Source organism: Tyto alba, unplaced genomic scaffold (genome assembly GCF_018691265.1).
Source record: "Tyto alba isolate M040663 unplaced genomic scaffold, T.alba_DEE_v4.0 Super-Scaffold_33, whole genome shotgun sequence".
Lineage (NCBI taxonomy): Eukaryota > Metazoa > Chordata > Aves > Strigiformes > Tytonidae > Tyto > Tyto alba.
The window spans coordinates 656,349-678,322 of NW_024881308.1; the positions used below are offsets into that span (position 1 = coordinate 656,349).

General features: G+C 38.7%; 1 protein-coding gene across 5 annotated transcripts in view; it reads left to right on the forward strand.

The window, feature by feature from the left end:
• The window catches only part of RALGAPB (Ral GTPase activating protein non-catalytic subunit beta), a 66,122-nt gene that overhangs the window by 27,460 nt on the left and 16,688 nt on the right, over window positions 1-21,974 (forward strand). For 3 of the 5 annotated variants that reach the window (XM_042800852.1, XM_042800854.1, XM_042800855.1), the window contains 14 exons: window positions 724-925; window positions 2,496-2,663; window positions 3,783-3,897; window positions 4,150-4,297; window positions 6,176-6,240; window positions 6,431-6,563; window positions 8,542-8,675; window positions 11,106-11,288; window positions 13,736-13,887; window positions 15,518-15,705; window positions 17,844-17,950; window positions 19,598-19,750; window positions 20,380-20,589; window positions 21,538-21,696. In XM_042800852.1, coding sequence (XP_042656786.1) covers window positions 724-925; window positions 2,496-2,663; window positions 3,783-3,897; window positions 4,150-4,297; window positions 6,176-6,240; window positions 6,431-6,563; window positions 8,542-8,675; window positions 11,106-11,288; window positions 13,736-13,887; window positions 15,518-15,705; window positions 17,844-17,950; window positions 19,598-19,750; window positions 20,380-20,589; window positions 21,538-21,696 — 2,117 coding nt within the window. The remainder of the gene's footprint in view (window positions 1-723; window positions 926-2,495; window positions 2,664-3,782; window positions 3,898-4,149; window positions 4,298-6,175; window positions 6,241-6,430; window positions 6,564-8,541; window positions 8,676-11,105; window positions 11,289-13,735; window positions 13,888-15,517; window positions 15,706-17,843; window positions 17,951-19,597; window positions 19,751-20,379; window positions 20,590-21,537; window positions 21,697-21,974) is intronic. The other 2 variants (XM_042800856.1, XM_042800853.1) reach the window with 1 other exon arrangement.

Below are 21,974 nucleotides of genomic sequence, written 5' to 3' on the forward strand. Positions count from 1 at the left end.
CAGGCTTCTGGGAGACTTCTGTGGAGCTTATTGCGGGATAGGGAGTGGGAGAGGGCCAGCCTCCCTGGTAGCTGCTGCCTGGAGGCTGTCTAACCCAACTAGCAATTTCAGTAATGTGGTGAGAGAGGGACCAAATCAGGAGAGTAGGTTTCAGTGAACTTCTCTTTCTGATATGGGTCCTTAGAATTTTTTTGTTTGGGTTTGATTTGTTTTGGTTTTTTGTTTTGTTTTGTTTTTAAAAATAAGTATGATTTTACAGGAAAATTGGATCAAAGCAGCTTGGTGTTCAGAGCAGTGTAAGAGGTTACCTGGCCGGCTGAAAATTAAACACTTGCTCGGAGGTCGTAGTAATGGCACTGTCTAAATGTTTTTTGGTATTTTAAGGCGACGAGGTGAGGTGGTACTTCATTGTTCTAGAGATGAGAACTAGGTGAGGGAAGATCCTTGTTCTCCAAAGAGGGTAGGAAGCTAATATTAGATATAAGCATACGTTTCCCGGCAGAAAGTTGGGATAAGCTCTAGAATATGGTCAGTTGTTATCACCCTTATAAGGAAAAAAGTTACACCCACAAATACTTTCTAAACAGAGACACTGACTCAAATATAGTGAACTAACAGCTTCATGATAACTACTAAATTTGACTTGATCTTTGTGTCCAGGATCCCATGAGCCTGTTATATATGTTAACAAACATAGTGAAATACTGTTTTTTCTCTTCCCAGCTATAGCAACTCAAGCTAGCGTGGAGTTTCGCCGGAAAGGATCACAAATGTCCACAGATACAATGGCTTCCAACCCCATGTTTGATGCGAGTGAATTCCCAGACAACTATGAAGCAGGAAGGGCAGAGGCATGCGGGACACTGTGTAGGATATTTTGTAGCAAGAAGACTGGGGAGGAAATATTACCAGCTTACCTATCCCGGTACTAACCCATCTTCCAGTTGCTTTGTTGGTGTAACTTTATAGTGAAAATTAATTTACGGTGAATAGCATTCAGTGACTGTCCGAATTCTGTGTTGCCAGTTCAAAAAAATCCCGGTTAGCCTTCGGGTGCTGTAGGTGGGGATCCCAGGCTAAACTGAATAGTGATTTCCTTTTGTCTTCTCATGAAGCTGGTTTTCATTGTGTTTTCTTCAAGTTCCAGTTGAAGGGAAATCCCTTACAGTGCCTCCCAGCTAGAAGGAACGTTGTCTTTTTGATACTTTTTTGCTGCTTGTATTCTTGGTGGGTTGTTGGGTTGTGGGTGTTTTGTTGTTGGGTTGTGGGTGTTTTGTTGTTGGGTTGTGGGTGTTTTGTTGTTGGGTTGTGGGTGTTTTGTTGTTGGGTTGTGGGTGTTTTGTTGTTGGGTTGTTGGGTTGTTTTTGTTTTGTTTTGTTTTTTTTTTTAATTTGTCACCGAATATTGTTCAGGTGGAAGAAGTGTGCAGACCTAAGACTTCGTATACTTTATTAGACCATGAAGGGTTTTACATCATCAAACACTGGAATGAAATGTGTTTGTGGGATTGTTTGTTGGGGTTTTTTTCCCCTTTAAATATAGAAATGCACTAATATTTGGTTAAACAGTTGTGTTCTGAATTACTTATGTTTTTCAGTTTTTGTTTCTAATAAAATAAGGCAATCTTGCCTATCATAGTGTACCTTTTTTCCAAATTTTTATTAAAAAGTGAAAAAGCAAGGTTAGAGGCAGAGAATCAACTTTAAATCATGACTCTCAAACTGTTCACCTACACTTGTCCCATATGGCATCAAAACTTCCTGGAAGACTGAACTATTTTATTTCTTGCGTGTTGTAGTGTTTCGTGTATAGATAGTTTGTGTTTTTCTTACCCAGTGGGATTCCTCTGTGTTTTCACGCCTTGAAAAAAATAAAATAAAGGGGATATAAGTGTTCTCTGAGAAGATACTGTGAAATTAAACTAAACTGCTTTAGAATGATGGCCAGCTAGGTTCCTGTCCCCTGTCTTTTCACTTGAACTAGTTATGTTTTTGGTCTCATTTTCCATATTGCTGATCAGTGTGTCCTGTCCTGTTCTGCTCTCCCCCCCCCCCCACTCCGCCCCGAAAGATTTTGCAGTATTTTTCTTGTGTTGAGGAGTTAAAATCAAGGTCTTGCTCCCACCCTTACACAGGGAAGGGAGTAGTGGGAGTGTAGGAGTGTACATGATCCAAGCACTGTTAGTAACCATCTGGGCTGTATTTGCACAGCTCCTAGCCTATGTTGTAACAAGTCAGAGGTTTCAGTGTAACTGTGCTGCACTGGCTTTTCACATGAAATACAGGTGATTTGTGAGGGATTTTTTAAGCTGGTTAGGTGTGTTTGCCCCTACTAAAATAACTTGGGGAGTTGCTCATAAAATATTTTGTAGCTCTGATTTTGAAACTTACTTTATTTTATATAGAAGAGATCAAATAGTGGCTGCACATTCTTGTTCATGTGGGATGCTGATGCTTTTTATCTGCAAATAATTTAATCTTATCTTTCTTTGTCAGATTTTACATGCTTTTAATTCAGGGTTTGCAGATAGCAGATTTCGTTTGCCACCCAGTTCTTGCCAGTGTTATTTTAAACTCTCCTCCTTTGTTCTGCTGTGACCTGAAAGGGATTGATGTCGTGGTTCCTTATTTCATTTCAGCTCTTGAAACTATTTTACCTGACAGGTAAATTGCTATTTCCATATAAACATAATCAGAAATGTGGGGAGGTGTTTATCTTCTGGGATTTCTGTCATTCCTGAGTAGTTTTCACTGAAGGAGTTCTGTAATGTGTGTCCCATAGTGTGTATTTATTTGATGGTGATAGCAGCACTTCATAAGCTCTAATTTTCTATTTTATTTAATGCAATTTTCTTCAAAGCAATAGTAGTGCTTATTTTAAATTAAATATGAGTTATCTACATACTTATTGATTAGAAGCAGTACCTGTAAGAATAAGGGGAAAGGAATAACTTAGCTCAAATATATTGAAAGTCTACTAAGTAAAATTTCACAGGATATTCATTAGTGGCTGTTGCTGCAGTGAATTAATTAAGAGAGTAATCTTACACATCATTAAATAGAAAAATTGATAATTTAGACAGGCTGGTGAAATTGCAGAAAATTCTTAAACCAGAAGATATAACCTCACTTGTCAGAGCTTTATAGATTTCTGGATGTTTTGCTAAGTTAATACTACTTTGTGCATGCCTGCTTCAACATATGTTTTATGTCTTGGTACTGCATTTCATTTTGAAGTTATGCATAAAATATTATTTATCTTCTGGGTTTAAATCTGAGCCACTGCTTCTTTTGAATAGGTCTTACAAGTAGAAGAATTTGCTGGTGGTTAGTGAAAAAAGTTGATCTATTTGCTAAGCAGCTTGTTTTATGCAATATGTAAATGAGCATATTCTGTGGATCTCTGATAATTCTGGGTGGGTTTGAGTTGTAATAAGCCAGTAGATTGAAATGTCCTGCTTTGAAGATGCAGTATATGCATAATACTTTCATCAGGTCATTGCTTTTATATGGGGTACAGAATCCTTAGCAGGTGATGAAATCACTGTGTTATTGCTGCTGTTAAAAAAAAAAAAACAAAAAACAAAAAACAAACAAACAAACAAAAACAAACAAACAAAAAACAACAAAAAAACCCCAACCTGAGCCTAGAAAGAAACAGCTACATTGTATGCAGCAAATTATTTAAGACCATGGGGTGGCTGTATATTTCATTTTAACTTAGAGGAATTTGGAACCAAATTTAATTGAAAAGCTGATTAACTTTTATGCTTTGATTTGCAGAGAACTCTCAAAGTTTAAAATCTATGTAAACCCCACAGAGCTAAGAAGAGCTTCAATTAACATCTTGCTGTCTCTGTTGCCTCTCCCTCATCATTTTGGAACCATAAAGTCTGAGGTAGTAAACTTGCCACTTTGTTTTGCATTTCCATTTTTGTTTTCCTGGTTGTTTTAGAGTGGGATTTGGATGACTTGTGGGCTGTATCTGGTGTTCTGTTTAGCACTTAAAACTTTTACAGCAAGTCTATAACAGTAAGACTGTATTACAAGTTGTCGGTAGCGATGTGTGCTGTGGATATTGACATTTGAAACCAACACCATGGTGGTGTGATCTCTAATTGGTACTGAAATAAATGTACTTTTCTTTCAGGTGGTCCTGGAAGGGAAATTCAGCAATGATGACAGCTCAACATATGATAAGCCAGTAACCTTCCTTTCCTTGAAGCTGAGGCTTGTGAATATACTTATAGGAGCTTTGCAAACAGAAACGGATCCCAACAACACTCAGATGATACTAGGTTATTTCAACATTTTTATTTATTAACTGTGTCTGTCATAATCTGCCCTGGAATAATATGGTTTACTAGTAATGTGTTGCTCTGCAAGTAAAAAGATTAAATTCCTGTCAAGTTTTCATCAGTATAATCTCCTTCATACTGTGAAAACATCTTGAAAAGCCTCACATTTTTGTTAGTGATCTCTTTCTTTTTACAAATGTGGTATGGTAGTTGAAAAGTAGAGGAAGAAGTAAAGCACGTTCTAGCAGGAAGAGTCAGTCATAACTAGGAATGGAGTTGGTGTTTGCATCTGGCTGGGTAGATGCTCTGCCTTGAATATTTTTTTTTGCCATTATGATTTCCATGGTAGTCCATACCAGTCCATCTCCCCTGTATTCCTATTGTTAAACTCCTCTTTCCATGTGTGAAGTTATTTCCTGCTGGCTTTGGTTGGAGGGGATTCATGAATCTCCAGGTTACCCAGAGGCTCTCACACATGCCACCAGCTTCTCAACAAAATCAGTGTTTGTTTCCAGCTGCTCACTAAATGTTTGACAGTGAGTGGTGCATTTCTGTTCATATAGCAAGTGGTGTTTTCCTAACCATTCAATTCTGGAGGGGGGTGGGGGTGTAGGGGAGCAGAAAATTAAAATTGATGGCACTGAGTGTGTCAGTGTTAGCCTGTTACAGTCTGTGTCCTGACAGCTTCTTTCCTCATCACCTTGGGGGTGATGTTGCCAAGCAGGTACAGGCTGGGCTGTTCATGCTAGTTTACCTAAGGCACCTAGAATACATCAGCAATTTAAATTTAACAGTGTCTTACACTTGTGTGTAGTTATCTCTCCCAAGATGGAAGAGATAACTAACTACCTGCTGACTAGTTTGTATGCAGTAGGGTTGGCTACCCCTGCACTTAGAGCTTCAGCTTTTTCAATACAGTATTTTGGGCACTGATGGAAAACAAAGCACAGAAAGTGAGAGGCTGGGGATGACTTCCAGGTGGAGAGAATTTCAGTGTATCCCACCTCAGATTATGAACTGGCCTTCTGATTTAGGTTTTATGTTTTAGCCAAATTGAAGTTAAAGCAATTTTTAATTTGCTCTGCAAACCCACAGATTCAGTGGTGCAAATGTTAACCTTGGTTTTTTTTCTTTTTGATGGGGCAGAAATATCTTTAGAAAAATAAAACTCCTTGTGTTAGAGTGGTTTGGGGGTTCATTTCACTGATCAGTATGAGAAGGAGCATGGTCCCTTGTGCTGATGTCTTAAGGGTTGCTGAATGGACCAGGCATTACTCACTTTATCTTCCTGCAGGTTGCTGTATGTACTGGTAGTTCATTAAGACTTGAAAACATGTTTTTGTTTGCCAGTCACCGGCTGCCTTTTGTCTTGTAATGGCCAAACTGGGGAAGGGAGCCTCTTTGTAACAGGCAAGAACATAGCCAAGGCCAGCACTGTATTATAACCCTTGAGCTGGCTTTGGACACCAGCTATGCAGCTCACTTTAGCTCTCTCGATCATCTAACAAATACTATTTTATTCACAGAATCAATAGATATCCTTAAATGTAACCTGAGTTTTTAAATGAGCACAATCTGATAAGGAGACAAGGAATGATTCCAGCCCTTCTCTGAAACCAAAATTCTTTTGAACTGAGGAATTTGAAAAACCTATGTTCAAAGCATTTTTAGAATAGCTGAAGGCACTCTGTCTCAGCTCTCATCTGCTTCAAATGACTAAGCCTCGAGCAAATCCAGTGTTTTGTAAAACTCTTATAAAGAGTTTTTATAAAACAGAATGGCAATCCTGTATGTTAGACCCTCAGTGCTTCTTTGTAAATTTTAGCAGTGAATATTCTACTGCAGTCTTTAGTTACCTTCTTATATCTGATTCTTCAGGTGCAATGTTAAATATTGTTCAAGATTCAGCACTCTTAGAAGCCATCGGCTGTCAGATGGAAACGGTAAGTAATTTTTGTTTATGAAGTTACCACTTCAGAAAGAATGCACCACTCATTTTATCTGCTGTTGCAAGGTGTTCAGTTAGCATCTTAAGGTTTGATCATCTTTTTTTCTCTACTGTATCTGAAAGCATCCTCTGGTATGGGGAACTCAGAAAAATCTCATTGCTCAAAACTGACTTTCAATTTGCAGAACGGTGGTGAAAATACCCTCTTCAAAAGCCACAGTCGTACTAACAGTGGCATTAGCACTGCAAGTGGAGGCAGTACGGAGCCCACAACACCAGATAGTGAGAGACCAGCACAAGCCCTTATGAGGGATTATGGTAAGGATAGATCTCTTGAAAAAACTGTCACTAGATGCCAAGGTGATGTATTTTGGTTTGGTTTTTTTTTCCTGTTCTTAGTTCTGGCTAATACATTAATGTGCATGGGTGTTTTGAACCCAGGCTGGATAGCCCCTTTGTTTATTGCCAGTTTGTGCTGATATGTGCCCTTTCAGTGGTTGTTTTTTAATCCTACTAAAGGACTCTATTAACATTTTAAAAATAAAAGCTTATGAAAAAGGTGTTTGCAAACTGCTTTGCTTTACCTTATGTTTTCAGGACACTTAGTTTCCATGAACAATAATGGGATAAATGTACACCAAGTGTAAATTAATTGCTTCATTCATTTTGGTAGCATTCCAAATGCTTACCTGACTTTTGCAGCACCTTTTCTTAAACTATATTTAAAGAGCATTTGAAGGATCCCTGTTTTGATAGAGCAAGTAAGCAGAATGCTTGTGATATGTCATTTGTTATAGCAAGATAATTTAGTAATTAACTTTAGTTTGCTGTGTCTTGTACCGTACATTTTTGAATTTTTGTATTAAAATCCATATTCTTCTAAATCTGTGTGTAGTAAAATGGCCAGAGGTGAAGATCCTGGAATTTCATTTGCTCCTTTGGTCTTCATCAGTTTAACTGATGTTGACCAAGTAAATGTGAGAACAGATCACCTTTATGTTGTAGCCTCGGTTGAAAACTCTCTTTTCAACCAAAAATGTTTTTGTTTTCTCTAGTTCTATAAATTAAGGAGAGGAGGGAGGTTAGCAGGAAGGACTTGAGTATATTCTAGGGATTCATATAAACATGTTAGTGCTTTCCTTATTAGATTTGTTTGTTTGAAATTATTAAAGTGATAGTTTTCATCACACCATTTGAGTTGTGTGTTTAATTCATATGGGTTTTCATTGGCCAATGCTTGTGAAAATATACATTTCTAAGGTTTAAAGAAAAAATAAGTATTTGACTTACTGAGTGTTTAAACCATAACATAACTTGAAATATATTTTTTGTAATATATTAATTTTATTAGATTTTTTTTATTTCCTATGCACAGAAGGTAAGGTTGTAAGAAATTTTTGAAAGTAATTTCTGTGTTTCTGCTGGATGCTTCAAACAAGAGAAAATTGAAAACAAGATGGTCTATTTTTACAGCCAAACTGTAGCAGATACTTTAATCTGTTACTAGTGTAACATTGTTGTTAGCTCCCAAGTGTTAAATATAATGATTTAAGTTTTGGGAAGGATATACCTTAGCTGTTGTAGTTATCATGTCTCTTAGTCATTTAGCAGTTTTTATTTCTAAAATTAATGTGCCTACTTCAGTTTTAACAAGTATGTATAGCACTTAAGTTCCTAATATTTTGAAATGAGAACTACTGATACTAAAAACATTTTCTATTTTTAATTTTGAGCTAGAGGTTCAGGGAAATTAAAGGTCTAGAATCTTTTTGTTTTCTCTAGGACTGATTCTTTCATTAGCTACACTTATATAACTAGTACAAATTTGATAAATGCTAGGTATAGAAAGAATGGGTAACATCTGTCATAGATATCTGAAGTTAAGTGCACTCTGTTAGTTTGTTACTGATGCCTAAATATACAAGTACTAATGTCTAATATATGTTACCAATGCCTAAATTTTTCCAAGACTGCAAGACATCACCACAATTTAAGTACAATAGCAAAACATGAAGCTAGCTGTTCTGCTGATGGAATGTAGCAGAGTGCTGGGATTATCCAAAATATATTTTAAAAATTGAGATAAGCTAGTCAGAATGTATTTGTATAATGTCTGGTGGTGTATATAAGGCATTTAGCCTGTGCAAATGTGACCAACCCAATTTATATATTCTGGGTTGTTTATAATTTTATTTTATGTGTGTGTTGTGGCTGCTTTGGCTTGTGCCTGTGCTTTGCTTGTCACTAATGCTTATTTTCCCTCCCTGTGGTATGTGGTATTGGGGTTATATCCTAGCTCTTAATACAGATACGGCTGCTGGACTACTGATACGCAGTATTCACCTGGTAACACAAAGACTCAACTCACAGTGGAGGCAGGACATGAGTATCTCTCTGGCTGCACTGGAGCTTCTGTCTGGACTGGCGAAGGTGAGAGGTGAAGTTTTGTGTGCTCTGACCTCTTCTCAAAGAGCAGTTATAGTCCTGTTTAGGTGAAAGTCATGCCATCAGAGATGTGTGTGTCTGAGTTTGTCAGCAAATGTTCTGTTTGGATACAAGAAAAAACAGTATTCCTTTTGTACTTCATCTTTACCAAATGTAGATGCTCTGTGGCTCAGTGTGTGCCCTGTAAATGCCTGTTGGCTGAAAGTGAAGCTCAGGATGGTTTGTTCAGATACATGTGGCTCTACTGCATAATTCTGGCTGGCTTTGTTGAACTAGCTAGATGACTCCTAACTTTTCTCATGGATTCCTCTGTGTGTCTGGTTTTGGTTTTTGCTTTTTATACTACAGGGGATGCATCTGCCATATTAGGCTGCACAGTTGAAGAAAAACTTGACACTAAGCTTCCACTGGCAAGTGAGGGGCTTGCAGCATCAGTTTTCAACCCCATTATGAACCATTTATCATAGCTTTGCTTGATTGGGTGACTGGTCTGTCTGTTCACTGTGTAACCAGACTTAAAGGCAAGAGTTTTTGTTGCTGTTGGCAGATTACAAATATGCAGGTGTATTAAACAACTTAATTGCCCTTTTTGTAAGTGTTGTATCTGCTTTTCACCTTCCATCTCATTTTGGAAATAGTTTTCAGAGCTTAGAAAATGATAGCGTAATTTTTAATGTGAAGTTGTCGGCTTCATCAGAGCTTTGTCTGTACACAGTTCCTTGATTCAACAGCAAATAACTGAACTCAAGCTACTAGGTGGGGGGGCTGCTTTTGTGGAGAAGTAAAATGCCCTTTTCTGTTTGAGGGTTCTTGTCCCCAAGCTGGACTTCATGACACTTGTTAAACAAAAGTCCGATGTATTTACAGAAGCTGCAATGACCTGGTGTGACAATTCAGCATTTCCTGTCATGTTCCCCCAGGAACTTGACAGATCTTGCTGAAATACATGTCTCAGGCATTTTTTTCAGAGCATCAAGTCAGCACTGAGCCATGTTGGACTGGATGCTTATTTTATTACTGCAGCAGTATGAGCCAAAATATGCATTTGAAAGAGTTCTGCAGTGATTTAATGTATGGTTATTGAGTCTTACAGAGTATGATACAGAACCAGGGGTTCCTGCAGCTTGTGTGGTTAAGCCAGGTTTTTCTCTCTTCCTTGGTTTGGAATGAGATGGGAATGTGAAAATACATTATCTTTTCAAATGCCTACCCAGGTTAATATTAAATATTGTAATCTTTGTATAACTCTCATGCAATGGAAGTAATTCTTCCTCTGGGGTATCTTGGGTATCCCATTCATAACAAAGAGGGTCTCTTACTGCAGAACTGCAGAGCGGAGAACCAGTTGTGCCATTTTGCCTTTGAACTCGTGCCTTTGGAGGTGACAATTTCCAAAGCCCTTCTCAGGTTAGGGACTGCCCTGTCTTGTGTCTGTGCAACACCAGGTTATTAGAGGGATTTCATAAATTCAGAAGTCCTGTTTCCTGCAAAAGTGCTGGTTCACCAACCTGCTTTTCATAAGTTCATCTTGAGGGCTCTATTTGCCATAGATATTACGCTTCTGAAGGAAATGCTGCCTTCATCCTAGGCTCTGAATTGCTACCCCTCCGTTTGTGGAGTACAGCTGCCTGGCTCTGGTGTTGTCACCAGCAAGACCATCCACCTTGCTGCTTGGATAAGTGTTCACTTTAAAGCTTTATATGGCATAGTCAAATGGTACAAAGTAGAAAACTCCCGCTTGTGCCAAGTCACAGATTGGGAAGAACAGGGAAGAGAAATTCAGTTCTTTAGTTAGTTCTATAGTGTAGATCCTCATGCCTCAGTGTACAGGACTATTCACTAACCTGGTCTGGAGCCTTGCTCCCTGAAGCCTGGAGCTGGAAAAGAAGCCAAGTGGTTTTTGCAGGGAGTTTTGGGGGAGAGGTTAATGGGTTGTTTTGCCAGTCTGCTTGTCTGAGGGTGGGTTTTCTGTCCCTTTTTCACTGGTGAAAGTTACTGTGCTGATGAAATATGCCTAGGGGAATGTTATGTGAGCAGAATGAAGCCCTGTGGAAGGGAGACTTGGCAGTGAGCGAGCTCTCAGAGGTACAGAGTGGGTTGCTATAGCTGAAAGAGAAAGGTATTTGCTGAAAATAAGTTTCAAATACTGACTTATTCATCTTATTATTGGTAGCCCTCTTGCTCTTGGAAGCCAAGCCATGCAATGTGGGGAACCTCAGTGCACCATTTCTTTAAGTTTCAATATCTGTCACTGTTAAATACTTTTACCCACAGCTTTTAAGCTGTAATCAGAAGAGCTCAACTGTTTGTTCTTGTTTCTTAAAAAACTGCATTTAAAAATGCTTTTAAAAACTATTTCTTGTCTGAAAGATTTTTGTGGAGGAATTTTCATCCTCTCCTGCTTGCTTTACACAGGTGAAAGTGGTGGTCGATTCCTCCGATCGAAAGAGAGCTATTAGTTCAGTGTGCAGCTACATAGTGTACCAGTGCAGCCGCCCAGCCCCACTCCACTCCCGTGACCTACACTCCATGATAGTCGCTGCTTTCCAGTGCCTCTGTGTCTGGCTCACTGAACACCCGGACATGCTGGACGAGAAGGTAAGAGTCTCTGCTCTATATATTTTGAGCACTGCAAATTGTAATGGTGTTTATGCCCAACGTGTCTGTTCTTGCTACTTTAAAATAATGTGAGCTTCTTAGTTTTCAAAAGTATACTAGGAATTTCAAAACTAGTTTCTGTGCAAAATAGTTTTGAATTTTGATTTCTGCTCCTTATTCGCCAATAATGTTTTTGGCTTTAAAGTTACGTTTCATATTTCAAAGAATGTATTGATCTTCTTGCTTTATGAAACTGGAAAAAGAGAGAAGAAAAGAAAGCCTGAAAAAAACAGAAACTGAAAAGAAAAATATGGAAGTTAATGGTGAATATACAGCATAGTTACCTGCAGCAGAAAAACTTCACTAAAAGCCATGTCTCTTCTCATTTCTCAGCTCTTACCTGATGAAAGCATGTTCTAGACTTAACAGAATTCCTTTGATACTAAGATTTTGATAATCATAGTTTGTTTCACCAAGAAAACAGATTTCTAGAAACTGAGCAAGGCATAGCTCAATCCAAGATTGAATTTGCTCGGGAAGCTTGAAAAGAGCAGTAAATGAAAGATGCATGTTTCCAACAGCCTTCTGTCCTGCTGTTTAAAAAAAAAAATGAGTGCATATTTTCATTGTTGGTGTCCCTGCAGAGACAGCTTGATGGTCTTTATATTTTTATATATAATGTATATTAACCTCTATTTGTATAATATTTTAATACAGTTTTATATAGATTTATATATTTTATTTATATTCTATACCATATATAAAAACACATATATTTTTTAAAAATGAAAATTGAAGACCCACAAGCAGGACTTTATTAAAGTGGATGCAGAAAGCATCTTTAAAGATAGTGAAATGACAGTAGGTGACTAGGACAGGATGGTTTCCCTGGATGTGGCACAGTATGGATTTATTAAATTGCATAATGCTTTATTTCATAGAATCATAGAATTGTTTAGGTTGGAAAAGACCCTTAAGATCATCGAGTCCAGCTGTTAACCTAACACTGCCAATTCCACCACTGAGCCATGTCCCTGAGTGCCACAACTACACGTCTTTTAAATACCTCCAGGGATGGTGACTCAACCACTTCCCTGGGCAGCCTGTTCCAATGCTTGACAAACCTTTCGGTGAAGAAAGTTTTCATAATACACAATCTAAACCTCCCTTGAGGGGAGGTTTAAAACTTGAGGCTGTTTCCTCTTATCCTATCACTGATTATGTGGGAAAAGTGACCCCCACCTCGCTCCAGCCTCCTTTCAGGTAGTTGTACAGAGCGATAAGGTCTCCCCTCAGCCTTTTTTCTCCAGGCTAACCACCTCCAGTTCCCTCAGCTGCTCCTCAGACCATTTGTGCTCTAGACCTGTCACCAGTTTCATTGCCTTTCTTTGGACACTCTCCAGCACCTCAATGTCTTTCTTGTATTGAGGGGCCCAAAACTGAACCCAGTATTCGAGGTGTGGCATCACCAGTGCTGAGTACACTGTGTTTCATGAGGTTCTTTTTTAATTTTAATTATCACTGCATATTGAGATAGTGTTACATACTGTGTGTAGGATGTACTGGACATTTAGTACCTCGTTCCTGAGTTGTGGTAGTCGGGTAGGAACCTTTCATTGCATTTGCAAGTGTTAGAATTGCAATTTTCTAGGTGCCTCACCTTATATTTGCTTTTAATGTTTCCTGCTATTTTACTAGCCAACACTTGTAAACTCCTTCTTTATTTCTTTATGTCTGGTCTCTGCATCTTGATGCTGGTTAATTTTGCTCTTTCAGAAAACTTTATTATTCCTCTTCATCTCTTTTTCTACATCACTTATGAAAATATGATTTTGTAATGAGCAACATTTGTGAGTCATACCTGTGGTTCTACTGAGTGTTGGGCTCTACTGTAATAGATTTGTTGAAGCTTTGCTGTGCACTTTTAGAATATTGTTACTGTTCTCTTGATGAATTAGATACCATGATAGATTTTACTTAGGAAAGCTGTTGGCAATTGAAAGACTTAGAAAAGGATTTCTTGCAATTTTCCAGATGAATCCGTTCTTAATGTGCTTAGAACTTAATTAGAAGTTCTGCAAAGTCTCAGAAATGCATTTATTATCTCTTTAAATATGTTTACATTTTCCAATTGCTCTCTTAGTAGTCCTTTTGGCAATTTTGTATGTACGGAATGGAATATATTGTGTGTATATGTTCATTCAGAGCACTTTCTACCATTAGAATAGAATACAAACATAAGTAAACATCTATAGATGGTGAAAGTATCATTTCTATATCAAATGTGATTTTATTCCAACCCTGTTAGGATAATCTTCTGCCATTATTTCTGAGCTTTATTACCAGCAGTACTATATTTTAATCGATGGTATATCACTGCTTCACTGAGGTCTTGGTGACATTTATTGGAGTACTTCTGCTTTAAGGTGGTTCCTCTTGTGGTTTAGGATTGTCTAAAAGAGGTACTGGAGATTGTGGAGCTGGGCATTTCAGGAAGCAAATCCAAAAACAGTGAACAAGAAGTCAAGTACAAAGGAGATAAAGAGCCAAACCCTGCATCCATGAGAGTGAAAGATGCTGCTGAAGCTACATTAACGTGGTATGCAATTTGTCAAAGTCTGTTTACTGTTTAGCATTGCCTTGTCTGAGAGTGTTTTAAGTAGTAGTTCCCAACTGATGAGATGTCTGTGATGTAGCAAGAGCATTTGGAAAGTCATCCAGAAGCTCACTCTCTCTTCCTTTTTGTCAGGGTTGTCCTTTGCTCTGCCTTAGCGGTCTTCCCCCTCCCATTACAGGTGTACAACAGAAGAAAGATCCCTGTGGTTGTCCTCCCTTCCTGCCTGTTCTCTTCCTTTGAGAGCAGAGCTCAAGCCTTTCTGCAGCCCCTGGTGTTCTGTTCTTGGCCAGTCCTCTGCAGACAGCAATTCCCTATAACTCCTCCTTGACCCTGCCTTTCCATTTCCCCTTCTCCTCGGCCTGACAAGATAAGCATTCCCCACACTGATTGGGAAACCGATAGACACCATCTTATGTGTAACACAGCAGAGAATGGCACGTGCAGCACATGTAAGCTGGTGCAGGATTGGATGTTATTCTGCCCACAGCATTGATCTTGCTTAATATATTTGAGAGGTTCTGCTGTAAATGCAATAACAGATAATGTGTGGGTTGAGGAGGGGAAGCACAGAGAGGAAAATTGAGATTTGCTCTAGAGAAGTTGAAAAGCACTGTTTTACTGAATGAACAGCATGGTGATAGGGCAGATTGAGGGTGGGTATGATAAATATGTTTTGCAAAAGGCAATAGCTGCTTTCTTTTTTGTTCTGCTTTGCAATGACACTGTTATAAACTTTCCTTTTAGTAAAAACTACTGTGTAATTTTCAAGGTCAAAACAACTACTCATTGGAACTTGTGGACAAACCTTTGTTGTTGCCTAAAACTGCATCTCTTCATTTAGAGAGATGAAACTATCTGTTCTCAGAGTAAAGTGGAAAAGTGTGTGGGGAAGACTTCAATAAACTTACTTCTGGTCTGGGTGATGGTGTTAAGAGTGAAGTTCTGAGTTAGATCATATGATCTTCAGTCTGACACTGGACAACTGTCATTATTGGTTCCTGCCATAGAAATTTTCAGTTTCTAATAGTATTAGATAGATCCTGTACAACTTCAGGTGATTTTGATTGGTACTTCTAGGAGCCTCCCATGGCTGTGGCTTCAAGGAGGTAGACACTGTTGGACCACACCTGGAGGCTTTCTCCCAGGAAAGGCTACCATCTGTGGTAGTCATGCTTGTGTAAGTTAATGCAACCGGCACTTGAAGAAAGCAAAGACAATCATAACTAGGGCATCTACCGTGTCTGCCTTGCTTGTTGATATAAGAGCGGGCTAAGTTATGGATGATTATCTCCAATCATCCATAATCTTCTTATAAAAATGTGGAAGAGTACAGATCTTCATGCTTTAAAGCATATCTTAGTATCTTTATAACTGAGGTTATAAACAAATTCATTCCATAGGCAAAATACCCTTCTTGGTAGGTTTTTAGGTATGTTTTTCTGGAGTTACTGGTTCTGTTTTAAAAGAAGCTGATGGGGGAGGGCAGGCTTGCCCTGATAGGGCAACTGCTATGTCAAGATAGAAATGAAGTATATGAATGAAGGTCTGTGCTTGGGAGGAACAGTTCATCATCTTAATTTGTCATAATTCTTTACTTTTTTCTCACTTGCAGTATTATGCAGTTACTTGGAGCATTTCCTTCTCCCAGTGGCCCTGCTTCTCCTTGCAGTTTGGTGAATGAAACCACATTAATTAAATATTCTCGTCTACCTACCATAAACAAGCATAGCTTCCGTTACTTCGTTTTGGACAATAGTGTCATCCTGGCGATGTTGGAGCAGCCTCTAGGAAATGAACAGAGTAAGTTCATACTTCCCATTTCCTTCTTCCTCTGGTTGAAACTCTCTTTATGGAGCTGCAAAATAAAGGTACTTCATCAAGTGTCTCTTAAATTTCAGGGGCTTACCTGTTTTGTGGGAGCATGATCGAGCAAAGTGTTGTTCTGGGATGAAGTGATGGGAATAATTTTAATGCCACTGATAGTCAAATGTTTGCAAGCCCATCCAAATTGTTCATGCAGTTGTCTCTTTTACCCAGTTAGATCAGATACTTGCAGCTGACTGCCATGAAAATTACTGCTGAAGAACAAAAGTAATAGCATTACATTTTGAAAACATCCTTGTTCATAAAAGAATGAGAATAGGAAGAGTATAGGAGGCTTGATAGGGATAAGTGCTCAACAAATGGTTGATGTGACACCTTTATGCTTGCACAGTTGCTTCTGCTTGCCTTAGGTCTCCTGTTACTAAATGTTTCTTTGGCTATTTTCAGCTCAAGTGGTTTTAATTGCTTAGGAGCTGATAAAACTTTCCTATGTATCATCCTGTTCTGTCAATGGCACCTACTGTAAAGGAGATCTATCACAGGGGATTGGCTTTTACAGCTGAATCTAACTCATTTCAGCCTCATATACTTTGATCAACAAGAATTTATATTTTAAAAATCTGGTATTAAATTACATGATGCTTTCAACTGAATAACTGATACCCCTGTAAGCATTCATGTATGACCTAACAGAAAAGATTAAAATTCTCTTATATGCTACCTCAGTTTAAGACAATGTATGTTAGATCTGCAGTCAGCCGCAGGTATGGACAGGATGGAGTCTAGATACTAGTCTTGAAAACAGAGATTACACAGAACTTCATGAACTCACTAAGAGAAGTTGCTGAGTTGTTGTCCAGATTGTTCCAACTTAATTAAGAATCACTAAACAGATCCTGCAGAAAGTGCTGATGCTGGGAGCCATTGCAGCACGTCCACCCACAGTCTGTGTATGAGCAAGCATGTTCCTGACTAGAATGGATTAGAGCATGCTAGAACAACTGAGCAATTCTCATCCTTACTCTGCCTCTGCTAAATGCATTACTGAGGAATCCTGTAAAGCTATTAGAACCTCAGATTGGATTCTCTTTTCTTGCTGTGCATAAGTTGCTTACGAATCCCCTTTGAATTGCAAGATTAATTGCAGTAATGCACAAGTATGTCAGATCACTTTTGAGGCAGATTACTGAAGTGGATGATTGTGGGGAGCTGATTTGGTTTGTCTATATGTGTGCTTATGTAGCTGTGCTGCACCCTGTACTTCCCGTGAAATACCGGAGAAGGAATATATGTCTGCTAGTTACCTGATGGTGTCAATTTGTGGTTTATGTGCACAAAAGACAAATACAAATAATTTTTAAAAGAAAAACTGTAGAGGTATAAAGATCTCTCTTCTAAAGTGGCTAGTATGGGTGGCCTTTTAAGTGTCAAAGGAAGACTGAAATTCCTGTAATGCTAAAGACATCATTGTGTAAGTTGAAAGGCACCTCGGGAATCAGCGGTCTAACCTCTTGCTCTAAACAAGGTCAACACTGAATTCAGACCAGGGCAATGCAACCTGACGTTGTCCAAGTATGTCTTGAGGACCTATGAGGACAACTTCTCTGTGTCCCTATTCCTTGTGGTGAAAAATTTTCCATGATGTGAAGTCAGAATCTGCCTCTCTGATAATTTGACCATTATCTCATGTACTTCCACTGTTCTTATTGTTGCTATTTGTGTGGGACCTTTACAGAAGGTCATGGAAGGATCATGGAAACTGTGTGTCCATATGTCTTACCTAAACAGACAGTAGCTAGACAATCTGTTTTTAATTTCATGGAGACAATTTGGAGAGAAACAGTGTTCTGCATGAATTTGGGTGAAAGTCACTTTTAATGATGAAACTGAGCTGGTAACTACTGAACAGACCACAAAGTAGACTAGTACTTCCCTGCTGCAGAGGAGAGGATTGCTTGCTCCTCACCAGGAACTGTTTTCAGGGTCAGGGAGGAGTTAACCTTGAAAACAAAACCTCTGTCGTCATGCCTGTGTTTTTTCTGGTGAAATTATGCACAGTGAACCGTTTGTGATTTATGATGATGTATTATTCTCTTAATGCATATGCTTTGCAGATGACTCTTTTCCCTCTGTCACGGTTTTGATCCGTGGGACATCTGGAAGATTTGCATGGGCCCAGCAACTCTGTCTTTTACCAAGAGGAGCTAAAGCAAATCAAAAGGTCTCTATCAAAGCCCATAAAGAAATCTTTAACTTAGAGATGTTCAGCAGAAATTCCACTAATGTGAGACAGCCCCACAGAGCTGGTGATTATACATTAAGGCTGAGCCACGGGGCCTTTAGCTGTAGGTAATGTGACACATCTCTGGTGACTCTTTATGACTTGTGATTAATATTAAATACAAGCTGTGCAATTGCTGTTGCCTTCTAGATTTGCTTAAGGGGAGGGGGCATTCTCCTTTTTTTTTCTGAAAGCATCTTCTGAGGTGATGGAGCCATGGACAATGTATTTAGTGTGTAGGCATGAGTGCTGGTGCTGATTTTAGGATGTCAGGCAAAGTCCTTGCAGCAGAGAGAGGAAAGTCTGGAGGTGTAGAATGAGATGCTCCAGAGAGAGCAGCCATTCAAGCTGCAAGGCCCAGTGTTACAAAGATGGCTGTAAACCTTCTGTGAAAAAAAACCTCTCTGGATGAACTCTGAACGGCTCTGGAAAGCCTAGTGGAAGAGAAATACATACCTTAATCTCATTTACAGAAAATTTCTTTAGTAAAATTTCTTATTGCAATTGTCTAGTGGAGCATGGCCTCCTGTTACAAAAACTTCTGTCTGTTTCTGAACTTCTCCAAATCTTTGAACTCTTCACATGCCCCTCAGTAAAATCAAGGAAATAATAATGTAGCTGAAATGAGGGCCTGTCAGTCCAGCTGTCATGTTCACATTTAGATGAATCTGGTCTCTGCAAAGCAGCCTTCAGGAAGAAGACCCTCCATGTGATACCTTCGGAGCTGTGCTGTCACTGAAGCTGAGCCATTTTGCTAAATAGTGTCAGTCCAAGTGTGCTACCTCTCACACCAAAGCAGTAGTCATATCCAGGCTGCTGAACCTCCTTACCAGTTTTAAGGGAACTTTTTCAACGTAAAGTTGTTCTGCAACTTTGCTGTTAACAGTTTTGGCCTTCTGAAGTGTAATTGGTAGTAAATAAATTTATAAAGCAGCATTAAAGATGTAATTAAAGGTCTGTTTTGCTTGGACCTCATGCACCTGCAAACCTGTACCTAGATCTTTTGTTGCTTTCTAACTTCAAATTTTGAAGGAATTACTAACAGTTTAGAATATAATGTAATAACAAGGTCAAAATTGCATTACGATACATCATGCAACATCCTTTGATACTCTGGTAGTACCTCTCACTCATGACCCACAGCATTGCTGCTGTTCTCTTCCAGGACTTCTTAGCTTGACTTCTTGTGATCATTATAGTCAGCAGGGTTAAAATGGATGCTTCTCAAACAGTTGGTAGCTTTTGTTCAATACAGTTAGAAAGGGCTGAAAATAAGATGTTGCCATGTAAACTTGCCATTTTTATAGGGACTTGCAGCTGCTTAGAGTTTAGATGGTAAGCAGGGTTCAGAGCTTCCAGGAGTACAGCCACCAAAATGGGCAGAACTGTGTCTCTTAAAATGTGTAGATGCATTTTTAATACAAGTCAATTAGCTTAAAGTACTTAATGTTTTTTAGTGATACCTCTCACTAATGGATGAGCGGTGAGGATCTTCTGGTGGGGAGAGGGGAAGGAATGTTTTCCATCTATTATAATAAAGTATAGTGCGATGCCTTGAATGTAAAAACTATCCCCCTTTTATGTCAGACTTTCGTACCAGAACCTCGACCAGCTCCCAAAAATGATGTTGGATTGAAATACAGTGTAAAGCACCGCCCTTTTCCTGAAGAAGTAGACAAGATCCCATTTGTGAAAGCTGACTTGAGCATTCCTGATTTACATGAAATTGTGAATGAGGAAGTAAGTAACTGTTAGTCTCTGACTTAATTTTGTTCTTGGATTTTTTGTCTGTTTGATTCATATACTGATGTCTTACTGTTTTACTCTTTAGCTTGACTAATTTCATATTAATGGAATAATGATCTCTGCAAACTAATGAAATCTGTGCAATTCTCCAGCAAGATGGCAATGCCTTGGATGTGTTTTTTGGGAGGCACTGCTCAACATGCTTTATTACAGATCTGAATATCCTGGTATTGCTAAGAAGCAATGACTTGCATTTTGTTGCTTCTTCTGGGGAAATAGGAGGGGCTTTTTTGAGGCCTTGGGGAGGGAGGAGTGTGTGTGTTTCAGAAATATTTTAAAGTTTCACAGTGCCAAGTGTGGTTTAGTTTCTGTTCACTTAGAAGGGAGAAGCTGTAGGTGATGCTGGATACATAAATTTGCACCAACTGTTCCAGGCAAAGGGTTTGTTTAGATGTTCACTTTGCAAGGTCTTGTTGGTAGTGCTTTAGTAAACATCCTGCTGGTGGAGTTGTAGCTGCTGCTGTACATACCGGTTATTTACAGCTTTCCTAAATGGTGGAGCTGTTTTCTTATTGGATCTTAGTGATCTTGGTGGAATCAGTATTTCACACAATGTTTTTCAGCTTGAAGACCGACACGAGAAGCTGAGGAATGGCATGTCCCAGCAGATTATTTTTGAGACTTCCATAGATCATCAAAGTGAAGAGGAGTGGCGGAAGAAGAGCTTTCCTGATCCGATCACGGAGTGTAAGCCCCCACCACCAGCACAGGAGTTCCAGACAGCACGCCTGTTCCTTTCTCACTTCGGGTTTCTCTCACTAGAGGCTTTGAAGGTGACCTGATACTTCTTAGTGTTGTGCAAATGCCTTCAGTACCCATATGGTCTGGCTTGGCAACAGAAGACAACTAAGTTTTGTTAGTGAAAGATCTTCTGTGTAATTCCAACTACTGTTAAGCTGTAATCTAATTAAATAGTGATGGATTTCAGTCTTACAGGATTGAGAGTATGGTTGTGAAAGGCCATGCCTCAAGTTGAACAAGCTCTGAAGAGGTGGCTGTATCTTTATTTTGCAGTGGGTACATAAGCTGTTATGTTCACGTTGAAATCATTCCGTCAGTTTGAATTAGATTTTTGGATGGTACTTTGACTTCCTTAGAAGTTCTGCTGCAGAGATGATTGTGCTGAAGTGGTTTAATCATATATAAATACTTGGGAGTACATGTAGATTGTAGAGCTTTCTTTTTAAAGTTAAAATAACAACAGTTTATAGAGATGATCCATATCCTTAATTTGAAATTCTGCCTCTTACATGTCAATTCTCCTTTTTATTTGTTGCATTTCCTTCCAGAAAACAGTCAACAGTATGCAGCTTTTGCAAAAACTATGTCTAAAAGTGCTTAGTATTTTACATATTATTGGTATATAAGTTAATAAACGTGAAACTAGACACGACTGTGTAGAGTTGTGATATTTTGAAAGTCTCTTCTGCTTTTGTTGTGGTAGCTAGCACCATCTCTGAGCGAAATGTTATGTCTGTTTTGCTGGCAAAATAACATTTTTATTTAATGAAGAGTAGAATGCAACAAATTGCCAAACTGTTATGCTTAGTGTTAATCGTTTACAGTAACAAGATTATATTTCATCAGAAATTTGTATGTGATTTTGCTCTTAGGAGGAAAGGGAACTTGTCTTTTTATTTTTAATGAATTATTATTGAAGCTAATAAGACCTTTTCAGTTAGGAAAGATGTTTAAGCTGTTGAACTCTGTCTATTGGATAGGAACCTGCTAACAGTCGTCTACCTCCTCACCTGATTGCACTTGACTCTGCTCTTCCTGGGTTTTTTGATGATCTTGGCTACTTGGATTTACTGCCATGTCGTCCTTTTGATACTGTTTTCATTTTCTACATGAAGGCAGGCCAGAAAACAAGCCAGGAGGTAAGTGAAAGTGTAGAGGGCTAACTAGCCTATATTGTCTTGTTTCTAGTGATCCTGAAGTGAATAAAGCGTCACTGCTAATGACTGGAGTGGAGAATCAGAACTGAGGGGGTTCTGGCTTTAATGTTTGTTTACAGTGTGAGCTATGACAAGTCTCTGTGTACTCTTTTTCATCTGTAGGTCAAAGTACATTACCCACACTTAGGATTGTTGTAACATCTCTTTAATATATTTTTAATACATATTATATATATTAAATATACATTGTAATATTAATA